Source organism: Trichosurus vulpecula, chromosome 4 (assembly GCF_011100635.1).
Source record: "Trichosurus vulpecula isolate mTriVul1 chromosome 4, mTriVul1.pri, whole genome shotgun sequence".
In the NCBI taxonomy this organism is placed as follows: domain Eukaryota; kingdom Metazoa; phylum Chordata; class Mammalia; order Diprotodontia; family Phalangeridae; genus Trichosurus; species Trichosurus vulpecula.
This window is the reverse complement of record NC_050576.1, coordinates 370,698,235-370,710,559: the sequence shown is the minus strand read 5'-3', so window position 1 is coordinate 370,710,559 and position 12,325 is coordinate 370,698,235. Positions and strand designations below refer to the sequence as shown.

Here is a 12,325-nt window from a genome sequence, read left to right as displayed (position 1 = left end):
ACAAAGGTTTTACCTTCAAGGGGGTGAAAATAAAACCACCCACCAGACTTTCATTAAGCAGACATTTGGGCAAGTTTTCAAGGCTGTGGGTGTTAGAACATAACTGGAAAGACTATGCTCAAGCCATCTCCTGAATGGAAGTCGATTCAGATTTTAGTAACCAATTTTCCAAGATCAGCATCACAGCACATGACAGAAAGCCAAGCTAGTATTGCTTCTCTGCATCCAACCCCCAGTGTAACAAGAGCAGTTGACCTCGTCAGATTTTCATTTTAAGACGAAATAGTTTATCTTATATATCAGATGAGTTGGGCAAACAAAGAGCTCTGTGAGTACAATACACCCTACCTAAAACAGCCTAAAGGCATCCTATAGGATAAGTAGTTCTTTCCAGCCCCCCCACCCCAACACCCCTAAGATGAACCACTTTCTGAGTGTTTCTGTTTATATCATATACAATGGGTTTAAATGGAACTAATACAGTAGTAGCAGAAGTGTGCCAAACCCAGGTTCAAGTTGGGCCTCTGACACATATTGGGTATGTGACCCTGGGCCAGAAGTCACCACCTCTCAACGCTCTAGGCAACTTTCTAAGACTATAGATTGCAGGAGGAGGAGCCAACCTGTAATGGTACAGGGAGTTTGCTGACCTGGGAGTCCCCTTTACCAATAAATCATAGGTCCAGTCCCTATGCCTCTTTATACATAGGACAATATAACAGCTTTCCTTGCCCCCTACCAAGATTAGGTCTGGAGACACTCTACTTTCTTATAAAGAGTTTGTTAATGCAGGAGTTCCTGACCTACGGGCTAAGGATCCCTGGGGTGGGGGTGGGGGTGGGTAATAGAGCTATTACCAACAGCAGTTGCTATTGGTGGGTCCTCTGATCCAAATGAGCACAAAGTATGATGGTTCTGAGCATTCTTTTTGTTGTCCAGTTGTTTTTCAGTCATGTCCGACTCTCTGTGATGCCATTTGGGGCAGAGATACTGGTGCAGTTTTTTAGTTCCTTCTCTAGCTCATTTTTACAGATGAGAAAACTGAGGCAAACTGGGTTAAGTGACTTGCCCACGGTCACATAGTAAGGCTGGCATTGAACTCTAGGAGATGAGTCTTCCTGACTCCAGGCCTGGCACTTTATCCTGTGCCATCTAGTTACCTGTATCTTTCTTTAGCTCTAACAAATTATGCAGGGCAATATAAGCATAAGAATATAAATTCCTTCTGTATACAAAGTCTCATATATGTATCAATATGTTTCAAATGTATATAGATCATGCTATAATTAATAAATCCATTTAAAAGCACTGCTGAGCAGTAGCTTTCTGTCATGTATTGTCTCTATCAGCAAACATTAGTCACACAATTCTCATTTTGGGGGGGAGTCTGTGAACTGTTGCAATATTAAAAATAGATCTTCATACTTGAAAAGGTTAAGGACTGTGACCCTGAGGCAGCTTTCTGGTCAAAGGTATTTTGCTATATTGCCAATTGTTGCTGTTTTGAGGAAAGATACATTAAACAGATCTTTAAACAAAAAAAATCAGAGTTTCTATAAAGCCCTACACTGCCATCTCCATATTTAAATGAAGACCACCATGAAAGGCACCAGACACCTGAAGGTAAGCTTTCTTAATATTTCAAATACCTTTCTTCAAATATTTCACTCCTAGTGAACCACCCAAAACTCCCCTCCCACCCCAAACCATTCTTGATTCTGAATACCCGCTGTAAACTTGGTTTAGCCTGTGGCCAAGATTTTAGTTCCACCATTTAAGGAATGAAATGATGGGAAATAAATCACATGTAAAGAAAAGGCCATGACGGACTGAACACATGAAGAGACTGGAAGAAAACATCTTAAAAAAGGAGAAGTGATTATTGGTATGGAAAGAAGAGAAGAATTAAAACCAAGAGACAGCTCTGCACCTACCAAGCCCAGCAACGATACCCTTTTGGCTTTTTAGGTATGAGGGATTTTATACCCTGTGCTCAGTAATAGAAACATTTTCTTTGCTTGTTGTTGGTTCAGATTCCTTCTTCCCTAATTCCACCAGCCCTAGGGTTTAGATAAAAATAGATGAAGGTTCCACAAGCACAGATAATACTGCAATAGCCCATCAGGTCCCAACGGGGAAACTCGAATTTTCAAGGCTTGCCACTGTTACTCAAAATGGCAGAGCACAGCTGGACCCTTAATGGTAGTGGTGGGAAACATGTTTCAGCTTGGCAAAAAAGCTCAAGGTAGGCTGGCCTTAGACCAAAAGGAAGTGCTGTTACTGGGAGGTAGTCACTAGTTGGGTGGCCCAGGTAGATACCTCCACAGCAATGCTGAAGTCGATCATAGAGACGCTGGTATTTCGGTGCCAGCAAACATGAACCATCGTGTTGCCCCGGTGGGGAGACTGCCGCTCAAGGGAGGTGCGGGAGGCACTGAGGTCATCCTCTGATTCTTGGTCTGCTGTGGCGTCATCAGGGGACTCTGCGGGATGAAGGTAAAAAAGCATCTCTTCTTGCAAATGTACACAATGTTTCCCTGTTATCATTACCAAGACTTATGAAGTAGACTGGAGCTCACTGAGGCTTAGCTCTCTGGAGATACCTTGTCAGCCTACAGTATGATACACTTTCAAATGTCTAAAACAGTGTAACTGCTATTGTTAGAACCACAAACATTTGCTTCTTTTCCATGAGTTATCTTTCTCTCTCTCTTTTTTTTTGCTCTGAAGGAAACTGACTCCATTTACAACAGGGGCTTGTGGTACTCACTCTGGCTTTTGGGTTTTCTTGTTTTCTTCCCCTACTAGGTGGCAGAGACCATGGATTTAAAGCTAGAGGGAGGTCCTTAGAAATCTTCTTGTACAACCCCTTCATTTTAAAAAGGAGGCAGTTAAAGCCTAGAGAGGTTAATGGCTTGCTTAAGGAGACATACGTGGGCAATAAGTAGCAGGGCTGGAATTTAAATGTAGGTCTTCTGAGTCAAAGATCCAGTGCTCTTTCTACCCCAGTGCTTCATTATATAAGTAGTAAGGTTATAACCAAGCTTATCCCCAAAGAAGAGATGAAAATGCATCTTCCTCCCCTCCCCGCTCTCTCTAAACAGAAATGGAGGACTATGTATGGTACAGGTGTCAAAAACACGCGTGTGACCTGCAATGCGTCTAAGTGCAGCACGAAACAGATTAAAATAGAATTGAGATACATTTAACAAAATAAATTTTAAAATACAATTAATACAGAGATGATGTTAATATGTATTTTTCGAAGTCAATATGTGCCTGCAGGGATCCTTATGCGCAATCTTGTGGCCCCCATTTCTATTTGACACCATTGATATATAGGAAACATGGCATATAAAATCAAGCTTGGTTGATGGTTATATTAGTTTGTCTGAAATGCCTTTTTTCTTTTATTCTTTGTAAATAAGTAATAGCTCTCAGGGTATATTAGGAATAGGTATATGCTGAGAAATCAAGGCAATGCAGAAACAAAAGAAAGCAATAAAAAAAATTCTGCCTCATTTTACAGTCTTGTCCCCCTGCAAATCCTTTCTTGCCCCCTACACTATTCCAATAGGTTACTATTAGGATATCTGATTTCTCAGCATGCATCTTAAAGTATCTGTATTACAGGCATAAAAGATGGCCAGAAATAGGATTTTTTAAAAATGGATCACAATACTAATTTTCCCTAACATCCCACTTACTTCCCCTAATTAATCTTGTGTCAGTGGGTTGATTGAGAACATTGGGTCAAGGTTGCCGCTTAACCACCGTACTTACTATTTTCAGGTGGACTACTCGCTAGTAATTCAGGGGTGGGGCCACTGCTTTTTTCTGCTAGATCGATTGCCATCTGTATGTCCTCGATCCACTTTTCCATCTCAAGCCGAGAACTGGAGATAGCAAATTACATTTCATTTTCAGACCCAAAGCAGGTGACAGAAAAAACCAACAGGTAAGGGGCTACTTCATTCAATTACCTTGCTGCAACGATAATGGACTGATGTTGACCACAAAGTGTAAGACAATGAGGAACACCCCACTCTTCCTCACTTTCTTCTATCTGTAAGACACAAGTTTACAGTGTACTGTTACTAGACAGAGAAAACTGCTGACAGAGTGAGGAAAAGTCAATTTCTTTTTAAACAATAACTAAATGTATCATTCAAGTCATGCCCTGAATTCAAAAGAGTGTACATACAGAAGTCTCAGAATACTCTCATGGACATTTGGGCTAGACATTAGTACAGTTTGTGGATTTAAAACTCTGTTGAATGATTGAGCCCAAAGAATGGTCATTGGTCATTTATGGTTCAATGTCATTTTATTTTTTGGGGGGGGGGGTTAATGTCATTTTAGAGGGTAGTCTCTAGTAGAATGCTCCAAGAATTTTTTATCTTTTTTTATCAATGAAGATTGATAAGTATAGATGAGATGAAAGTATAGATGGCATGCTCATCAAGTTTGAAGATAATAGGAAGAAAAGCTAACATGTTGAATGACAGGAACCAAAAAGCTCTCAAATGACTAGAAAAATTAGATTGATCCAGTATGATGGAAATTAGTTAGAGATAAACACAAAGTTTTGGTTCAGTGAATCACTGGGTGATTTGGTCTAGCCACTTTGGAAAGGACACTGGAGCTATGTCACCAAAGTCTCTAAAATGTGCATACCTTGCCCTAAAGAGGTCAAAGCAACAAGAAAAAGACCTATGGGTCCAAAATTGATGATAGTTTTTTTTTCTAATAGCAAAGAATGGGAAAACAAGGGAGTGCCCATCTATTGGAAAATGACCAAACAGATTATACATATGAATGTAAAGGAATTTCTGGTGCCATAAGAAATGATGGGGAAAACAGACGCACATACATACATATGTGCACACACACACACACACACACACACACACACACACACACACACCAAGCTTTGGAAGGCTTGAGAACTCTGGATAAAATGGATGATCATGATTCTAGGGAACTAATGATGAAGAATTCTTCCCACTTCTTGACAAAAAGGTAACAGACTCAAGATGTTTTAAGATATGTTCTGGACACAGCTAATGGGGGAATTTGATTCCTATGATTATGCACATTGGTGGCAAGGGTTTTTTTTTCTTTTTCTTTTTTTCTAATGGGAGGGTGGCTGGGAGCAAGAAGGGGGATAGGAAAACCAAAAAAAGAGGATCATTGAGGCATCTTTTTAGAAAATTACACAGAAAATAACCAAAGTAAGGCCAGAAAGAACTGCAGATAAGTAGGAAAGCTTTGAAAGTTATAGCTTGATCTATTAACTTAAAAAGAAAATTGAAAAGTACATAATGGAGATCATCAATTTCATCTACAATCCTCATTTTCTGTTCTATTGTAGCTATGGAAATGCCCATTTTACTTGATCTTAAGTTCAGAATAAAAAGCATTATTTTTTTTCCAAAAGAAGAAAAACAGCAAGATTTAGTCTTGATGTAAAGAAAAGAATATTAACAATCTGACTGCCCGTGATTGGAATGTGTGGCCTTAGAAGGATTCCCTTCAAGAGAAGTCTTCCGGGAGAAATTTGGATGAATACCTGTCTGGAATGTTGTAGAGTACCCTGCTGTTCAGGTATGACACGGACATGACCTTTGTGATTCTATAACTTTAAGCTGGGAAAGGATGAAGAATGAACATTGAAAACCAGAATGATAAAATGGATGAGGGGAATGGATATCACATAGTTAATTCCTCTCCCTTCATTCAATCTGAGACTTTAAATAAATGCACTTGGAATAACCACAGCTATTATACAAATAGACACGAAAACTTAACTCTTCCATTCATGAACAGACACAACAAAAGAAGTAGTTTTTCACCACATAGAAAACCATAACATTTCTGCTAAACTTGGGAGATTCAACCATGAACACAACAGTGCCACGGTACGTATCAGGGCTGTGCCAACAATCAAAATCAATAGTAAGCACTTTGCTCAGGCAATATGGAAATGAAGATGGAGAACAACAAGTACCTTGCCTTCACAGAACCTACAATGTTCTATTACCTGTCTGCAAATAAATGCAATAAAAGGTAGATGATGATATGGGCAAAGGAAAGAATCAAAGTGCTACAAGAATAAGAAAAGGTAGTGTTGAGGGAAGGTGTGTAGGCCAGGCAAGGATCAATTCATTAAATGGTATTAATCAGCATGCTTTCTAGATTAATACCAGGAAGAGACTTCAGCAGCAAGGAAAAACTAATACCAGCTCATTAAAGCAAGATCTAATCAGAGAGTTCTTAACCTGGGGACTGTGAACTTGTTTTTTAAATATTGTGATAACCATGTTTTGCTACAATTGGTTTCCTTTGTAATCCTATATATTTTATGCATTTTAAAAACATTATTCTCAGAAGGAATTCAGAGGCTTCGTTAGACTGCCCAAGGTATCCGTGACACAAAAAAGTTTAAGAAACCCCAATCTAATCAGTGGACAGAGGATCTAAAGATGGCATTGCTTTCTGGGTCAGATGAAGGTAACCGCATAAGTAATTATATAGAAGAGATGTTAGAAGAACCAGAAAAGGCTTCCATTGCTCTGGCAAAAAGACACAGGATGTGAAGGTGTGGTTGAAGTGGTCCCCACACAGATGAAATCACAGGTCCCTTGCAGTTTTGAGGAAATAAGTAAAACCATAATCCAATTTCCCAGTGTTTACTCTGGGTTACTCATTACATAAGGGGCCTCTCTCTCACTGGGCCCCCAAGAACTCATTTCTACTCTTAGGTCCATCAAAGCAGAGAAAGTTTCCCCAATGTCACTCTAGAGGAGAACTGAAAGGCAAACATTCTTTATACCTACCCAATTGTTAGAAGAGAGGGAGGAAAGTGGAGAGAACTTGGGAGACCATCTGTTTTTTTGGCCAAGGCAAGGGTTCTCATATAAAGAAGGCCTCTGAGATAAACTTTAAAACTTTCCAATATTTTTGCCCACACATGTCAACAACCCATGCTTTCTTCTACCATCACTTATAATCTGTCAGCTACTATAAGCAAAAGGCCCCCCAGGTCTGATATTATTCTGCTAACCCACTGCATACTCACTGTCATGCCATAGAGTGGGAGTTGTCCGTGAACTTTGAACTGATTGGTGGCGGTCAGTCCTCTACTTGTGTACAGCAAGACATCATTAAACTAGGAAGGTAAGGAAGGTCAAAATGTAAGACGAAGAACAAGTAAAGAAGCTCACTTAAAACTGAAATTATTCTATTTTAAGAGACCAATAATAATAAATAAACCTAAATAATCCAAAAAACAATAAATGATAAGCCCCAAAGTAAGGTAAAGCAACTCTCTAAGGCTATAAGATATATGAGTTGACAATCTCTACTGGTGAAGGGAGTTTCCACACTGGAAAGAAGAAACTATGATCCCTAAATCAAAAATACCACCCAGGTTTATAAATAGATTCATAGCATTTCATTAACTTGTAGACCTTGAGCCTAAGCAATCACTACCTTTTTGCTTCCCAGTTCCCACTTGTGTGACCCAATTCAAATAATGCCACTTCATTCCTTGGTACTAGGTTTCATTTAAGTATACAGTAAGCACAAAATAGCTGTCCTTACTTACCAAGAAAAACATACGCTGCTGTAGCCCTTTTCCAGACAGCTTACTGAGGCTGCCCAGGCGAATGAATTCCTGTGGAAGAAGCAAGTCATGAGTGCCTCCTGATAGATTCTCAAGTCAAGTTAATGCCAAGATCCTTGACTTGGAGAAAACACTGCCCTTTATTCCTAGCTGGAATGTCCAGAAAGGATCTGAACCATGGTGCAGATTTCAGTGCTCTTCAAGAAGAGAGATGTTACAGAGGGGAGGACAAACAGGAGGGTGAGACATCCTACGTGCATCTGAGAGGAACCTATTTGTCCATGGGATTGCTTACTGCAATTTGTATTCTATCCCGCCCTATACAAGGGATGTTATTAATTTTTCTCAAATTAGAAATTTAACACTCTCAACAAATAAATAAGCCAAATAAAGCAATAAGCTTTTGGAGAAGGAAATGGCAAACTACTCCAGAACTCTGCCAAGAAAACCCCAAAAAGGGTCACAAAAGACTGTTGTCTGACTGTCATGACTGAAACAACTGAACGATAACAAATTCAAATGATTTCCATGCATAACTGAGAAAAAATAACACAAGGTAATAGGATCTGGAGACAGAAGCTACACGTAGTCCAAAGTCCTCAATTTCCATATGAGGATACTGTGGCCTAGAGAGAGTAACTGACTTGCCCAGGTTTATGCCAGCAACAGTGGCATCAGAATTCGTAATTGTAAATTCCCTAATCTTTCTACCATGTCATGCAGATTCTCTAATTGCAACAAGATAAGAAAATCCTAATATATTTATTCTATGTCCAGTTTTGAATCTGTTTATAGATAGGTGTTTCCAAGGCAGCACAAAGAGCAAAGTCTTGCTATTTTAATATAGCTGTAGTTGGTGTATATGCCACTTATCATGCTGACTTCTCATTTCTTATCTGGTATCACATGGTTGCTTATCTAAAGCAGGGTTCTTTAATGTAATAGACACACAGGTCCTAGAAAATAAAACTCTGCACGTAGACAAATTAGCAAAGAACGAGTTGTCCTATTGCCTTTCCAGACTCTAGGTTCCTCAAGGGAAGGCCCCATGTTTTATCCATAATACTTGTGCACATAAATAATTGATTCTTTACACTTAACATATCCTTGCACAAACTATTCCTTGGGCCTGGATGTGCTTTTAGGAAAGATGAATTTCATCACTATACTGATCCAAATAAGTAATGTGGCACAAAGGAGAGAAGACCAACCTTGGAGTCAGGAAGACCTGGTGTAAGTCCTGCCTTTGACACATAACAGCAGTGTCACCCTGGGAAAGTCACTTAAGGTTCTCAGTGCTGTAAGCAACTCTCTAAGAGTATAGGATATATAAGTTGACAATCTGCACTAGTGAAAGAAGTTTCCACACTGGAAATTGTACATGCCAATGAAATAATAGGTCTTCACAAACCGCTCCCAATCCTTATCTGAATATAGTCTTCCACCCAGAATATAGGCCAGAAGCCTAAAATAAAATCTCTCAGAAAAGGAAACAAATATTTTTAGTTTATACCCATCTAGCACCCACATTCCAGGCCAGATTTAGGGTCAAAAGTGACCTATATTCAAGCTACTAAAAATGTGTTTTCATTTGAACAACCAAAAATATTAACAAAACTTTTCCTCTGTGCAAAGCAAAATATAAAGAGGAAAAAAGACCCTCTCTAAGGAGCTTTCAATATTGTAGGAAAAATAAACCATACAAAAACAGCTACCATACAAACTAGGACATGACAAGTGCCTGAGAGAGGTGTGTCATGAAGGCTAAAAAAGTTCAGGAGCAGAAGAGAGATTGACTCTGACTGGGAAGCAATTTATCAATTGAAGTGGTATATTTTGAAGATCAGCAAAATAACATTCAGGAAACATTTGAATATCCTTGCTTGAAGGACGCAAGAAGACCATGACATATCATGGTTGTTATTTGAGGAAATGGTGTTAGAACTGAGTTCTGATAACAGAGGAAGAGCTAACCATCTATTTAAAAGGGGATACACTTCCAACAGATGCCTCTAATGGAACCGAATGTAGAAAGACAGCAGTGTTGCATTTAACACCATAAACGATTAAAGAAAGAAAAAGGAGAAGGCATTTTTTTTCCAGCCCCTGGAGCCTACAGATAAGTGAGAACAAAGGAGGTGTGGAGTCAGAGTTCAATCCTATGGAGACAGAGATGGGAGATAATACTTATTATATCAAACCAATTCAAAAGCGGGGAAAGGTTTCATACAACAAAGCATCAAACAGGAATATACTAAATGCATTAACTAGGGGCTGAAGAAGTCCATCCTATTGTGACAGGCTGTTTCACCAGCGATTAAGTTTCTCATTTGTTATCTGTGGGCTATTTACAGTCATACTGCCTTCAATAAAAGTCTCTGCCAAGACACTGTTAACCATAGAAAGGGGAAGGAAACAGATGACAGCATCTTTAAACTTGGGATCCTTCTCTTCTAGAATGAAGGAAAGGCCCCAAGGCTTCTAAGTCAAAATAATAAATAGTTCACTACACCAGATTTTCCCTTCCAGTTGCTGCCTTCTCTTTCTTCTTTGGGAAACAGAGAAAGGAAGCAGATAGGAGAACCACCTTTCTCTTGAACAAGAAATTCAGTCTGGGAGGAAACTAGCTACCAGCTCCACTTCATGTCTGTGATGTATTAATACAGGTTGAGCTTCTGGCTAGAGGTCAAAAATACCATGTACTAAGAAAGGTCTATCTACCAGGCACCAATACTGTCCCAATCTGAATCCTGCTGGGCAGTGCATACAAATGATGTCCCCATAGGATACACAGCTGTACCATAAATCATTTTAGAAAATAGATTTTAAATGGAAAAACAAGTTGGCATTTTTATGTGAGCAGTTTTAAGACTTTTCACCCTCAAATAACAATTTTTCAAATTCTGTTTATAAACTAATTTATCAGAGCTCTTTTGCCCCACATCAATCCCTTCAAATTATTTTAAAATGGTTCATTCAACCTTGCAGAATTAAAATCATCCATTAGAGAATCTTCCTGATGCCTAATAGGCATAAATGCTTCATTCTCTTCAGATAGGAGTTCAGACAATGAGTCATGTCAACTGGATGAGTAAGAAAACACAGTGATAAGGCGATTCTGCAATACTAACTAGGGCCTTGATCTTTATTCAGATTTCCTACTAACTATAGGGTAGGCCCAACAAAATTATAGCCACATACTCACATGGCTAAAAAAATACCCTTCCAATTATACATGTTGGAGAGCAAAGAAAATTTGTTTATAATAATTTCCCATGGAAAACTTGTTAGTCACTTGCTTTAATATACAAAATTATCCAGAGAAAACTGAGGTCTCAAGACGCTTGCAGGCAACTTCCCAAGTAGTTTCCCTAGGACCCACATGAACCAAATATGACACTAAAGCCTTAAAGGATTAAGTAGTTTCTAGTCCTGCAAGGCAGAGACAAATACTAACTTCAATTTCCACCCACCTCTTTCCATATATAACTATTGCAACATGCTTCCAGCCAAAGAGGAACTGTTTTGTGATTTTCAAGTCTGAAATGCCCAGGCTTCCTGGAACCAAAGGTTCCAACTTTGGAAGGTCAATTCATCTTTCCTGCGTTAGATAAATTAAGGTTTCCAGTGTATATCTCTCTCATATAAGACCGAAGCATTTCACAAAAAAAGGTAGATTTATGTCTATGGAGTTTACACGTACGGATCAGGAAACTGGTGATCCCATATTAATTCTCAACATCCAATCAATCCTGTATAAACAATGTTGTTTATAACAACTATTGTCATTTACAAAGCCCTTTAAAGTCTGCAAAGGACTTGGCAATAAACGTAATCTAATATGATCCTCACATCTCTGTGCTATTATATTATCCCCATTGTATAGATGTGGAAACTCAAAGTTTCAGTATGATAACTTGCTGCGGGTCACACAGCTAGTGTTACATGCTTGACTTTAAGCCAGGTCTTCTGGACCCACTCTGCAATGCTGTCTCTCTCTGCGTATCTTTAAGATACTTTAGGTACCATTTTGATACATTTGGCACAGTGATGCAAATAGTTCCTGTAAAAGGACTGCATTCTGGAAAGCAAGTTTTAAAAAATATAGGCTATGTAATAGGTTTGTGATTTTCCCTTTAAGTTAGTCAGTGTGATTCTCTTTGCCTTGGGATGAATGCATCTCTATAACAGGCTTTGCTTCATTCAAAGAGGTCAACATGTAGCTCTGGGCTGCTGGAGGATTCTGGTTAGATGAATGCAAAATGACATAAATGAGCTTGCCTCATTCCCAGAACCATGAGCTGGCATTTGATTCCTGAGCAGCTTGTGAGGGAAGAAAAAAAAAAGACACCCTTGGGAGAAAAGCAAACCATTAGGCAAGAATTAAAGGGTTGCTATGATTCTCCTTCAACTCGATTCATGGCATCAATCAATATTAAGTGTATTAAGTACTTACGATGTGCCAAGCACTGTGCTAAGTGCATCGTGATCTTCACAGCATTTGCCTCAACATATTAGGGGTAAAAAGAAAAACCCAAGAGAGAAGACAGTTTGCCACTGAGGCTTAATGAAAGAGCATTTATACAGGCAGAACTCATTTTATTACAATTCAAAAGGTTGCATTTTTTTTTCTTTTTTACAAATTGAAGGTTTGTGGCAACCCTGTATCAAGCAACTCTATAGGTGCCGTTTTTCTAA

General features: G+C 39.0%; 1 protein-coding gene across 4 annotated transcripts in view; it reads right to left on the bottom strand.

The window, feature by feature from the left end:
• The window catches only part of FARP1 (FERM, ARH/RhoGEF and pleckstrin domain protein 1), a 335,175-nt gene that overhangs the window by 11,743 nt on the left and 311,107 nt on the right, over window positions 1–12,325 (bottom strand). For all 4 annotated transcript variants that reach the window (XM_036754656.1, XM_036754655.1, XM_036754657.1 and 1 more), the window contains 5 exons: window positions 7,610–7,678; window positions 7,082–7,171; window positions 3,984–4,066; window positions 3,784–3,896; window positions 2,320–2,483 (listed from right to left, as the gene is read on the bottom strand). In XM_036754656.1, the coding sequence (XP_036610551.1) occupies window positions 2,320–2,483; window positions 3,784–3,896; window positions 3,984–4,066; window positions 7,082–7,171; window positions 7,610–7,678 (519 nt within the window). The remainder of the gene's footprint in view (window positions 1–2,319; window positions 2,484–3,783; window positions 3,897–3,983; window positions 4,067–7,081; window positions 7,172–7,609; window positions 7,679–12,325) is intronic.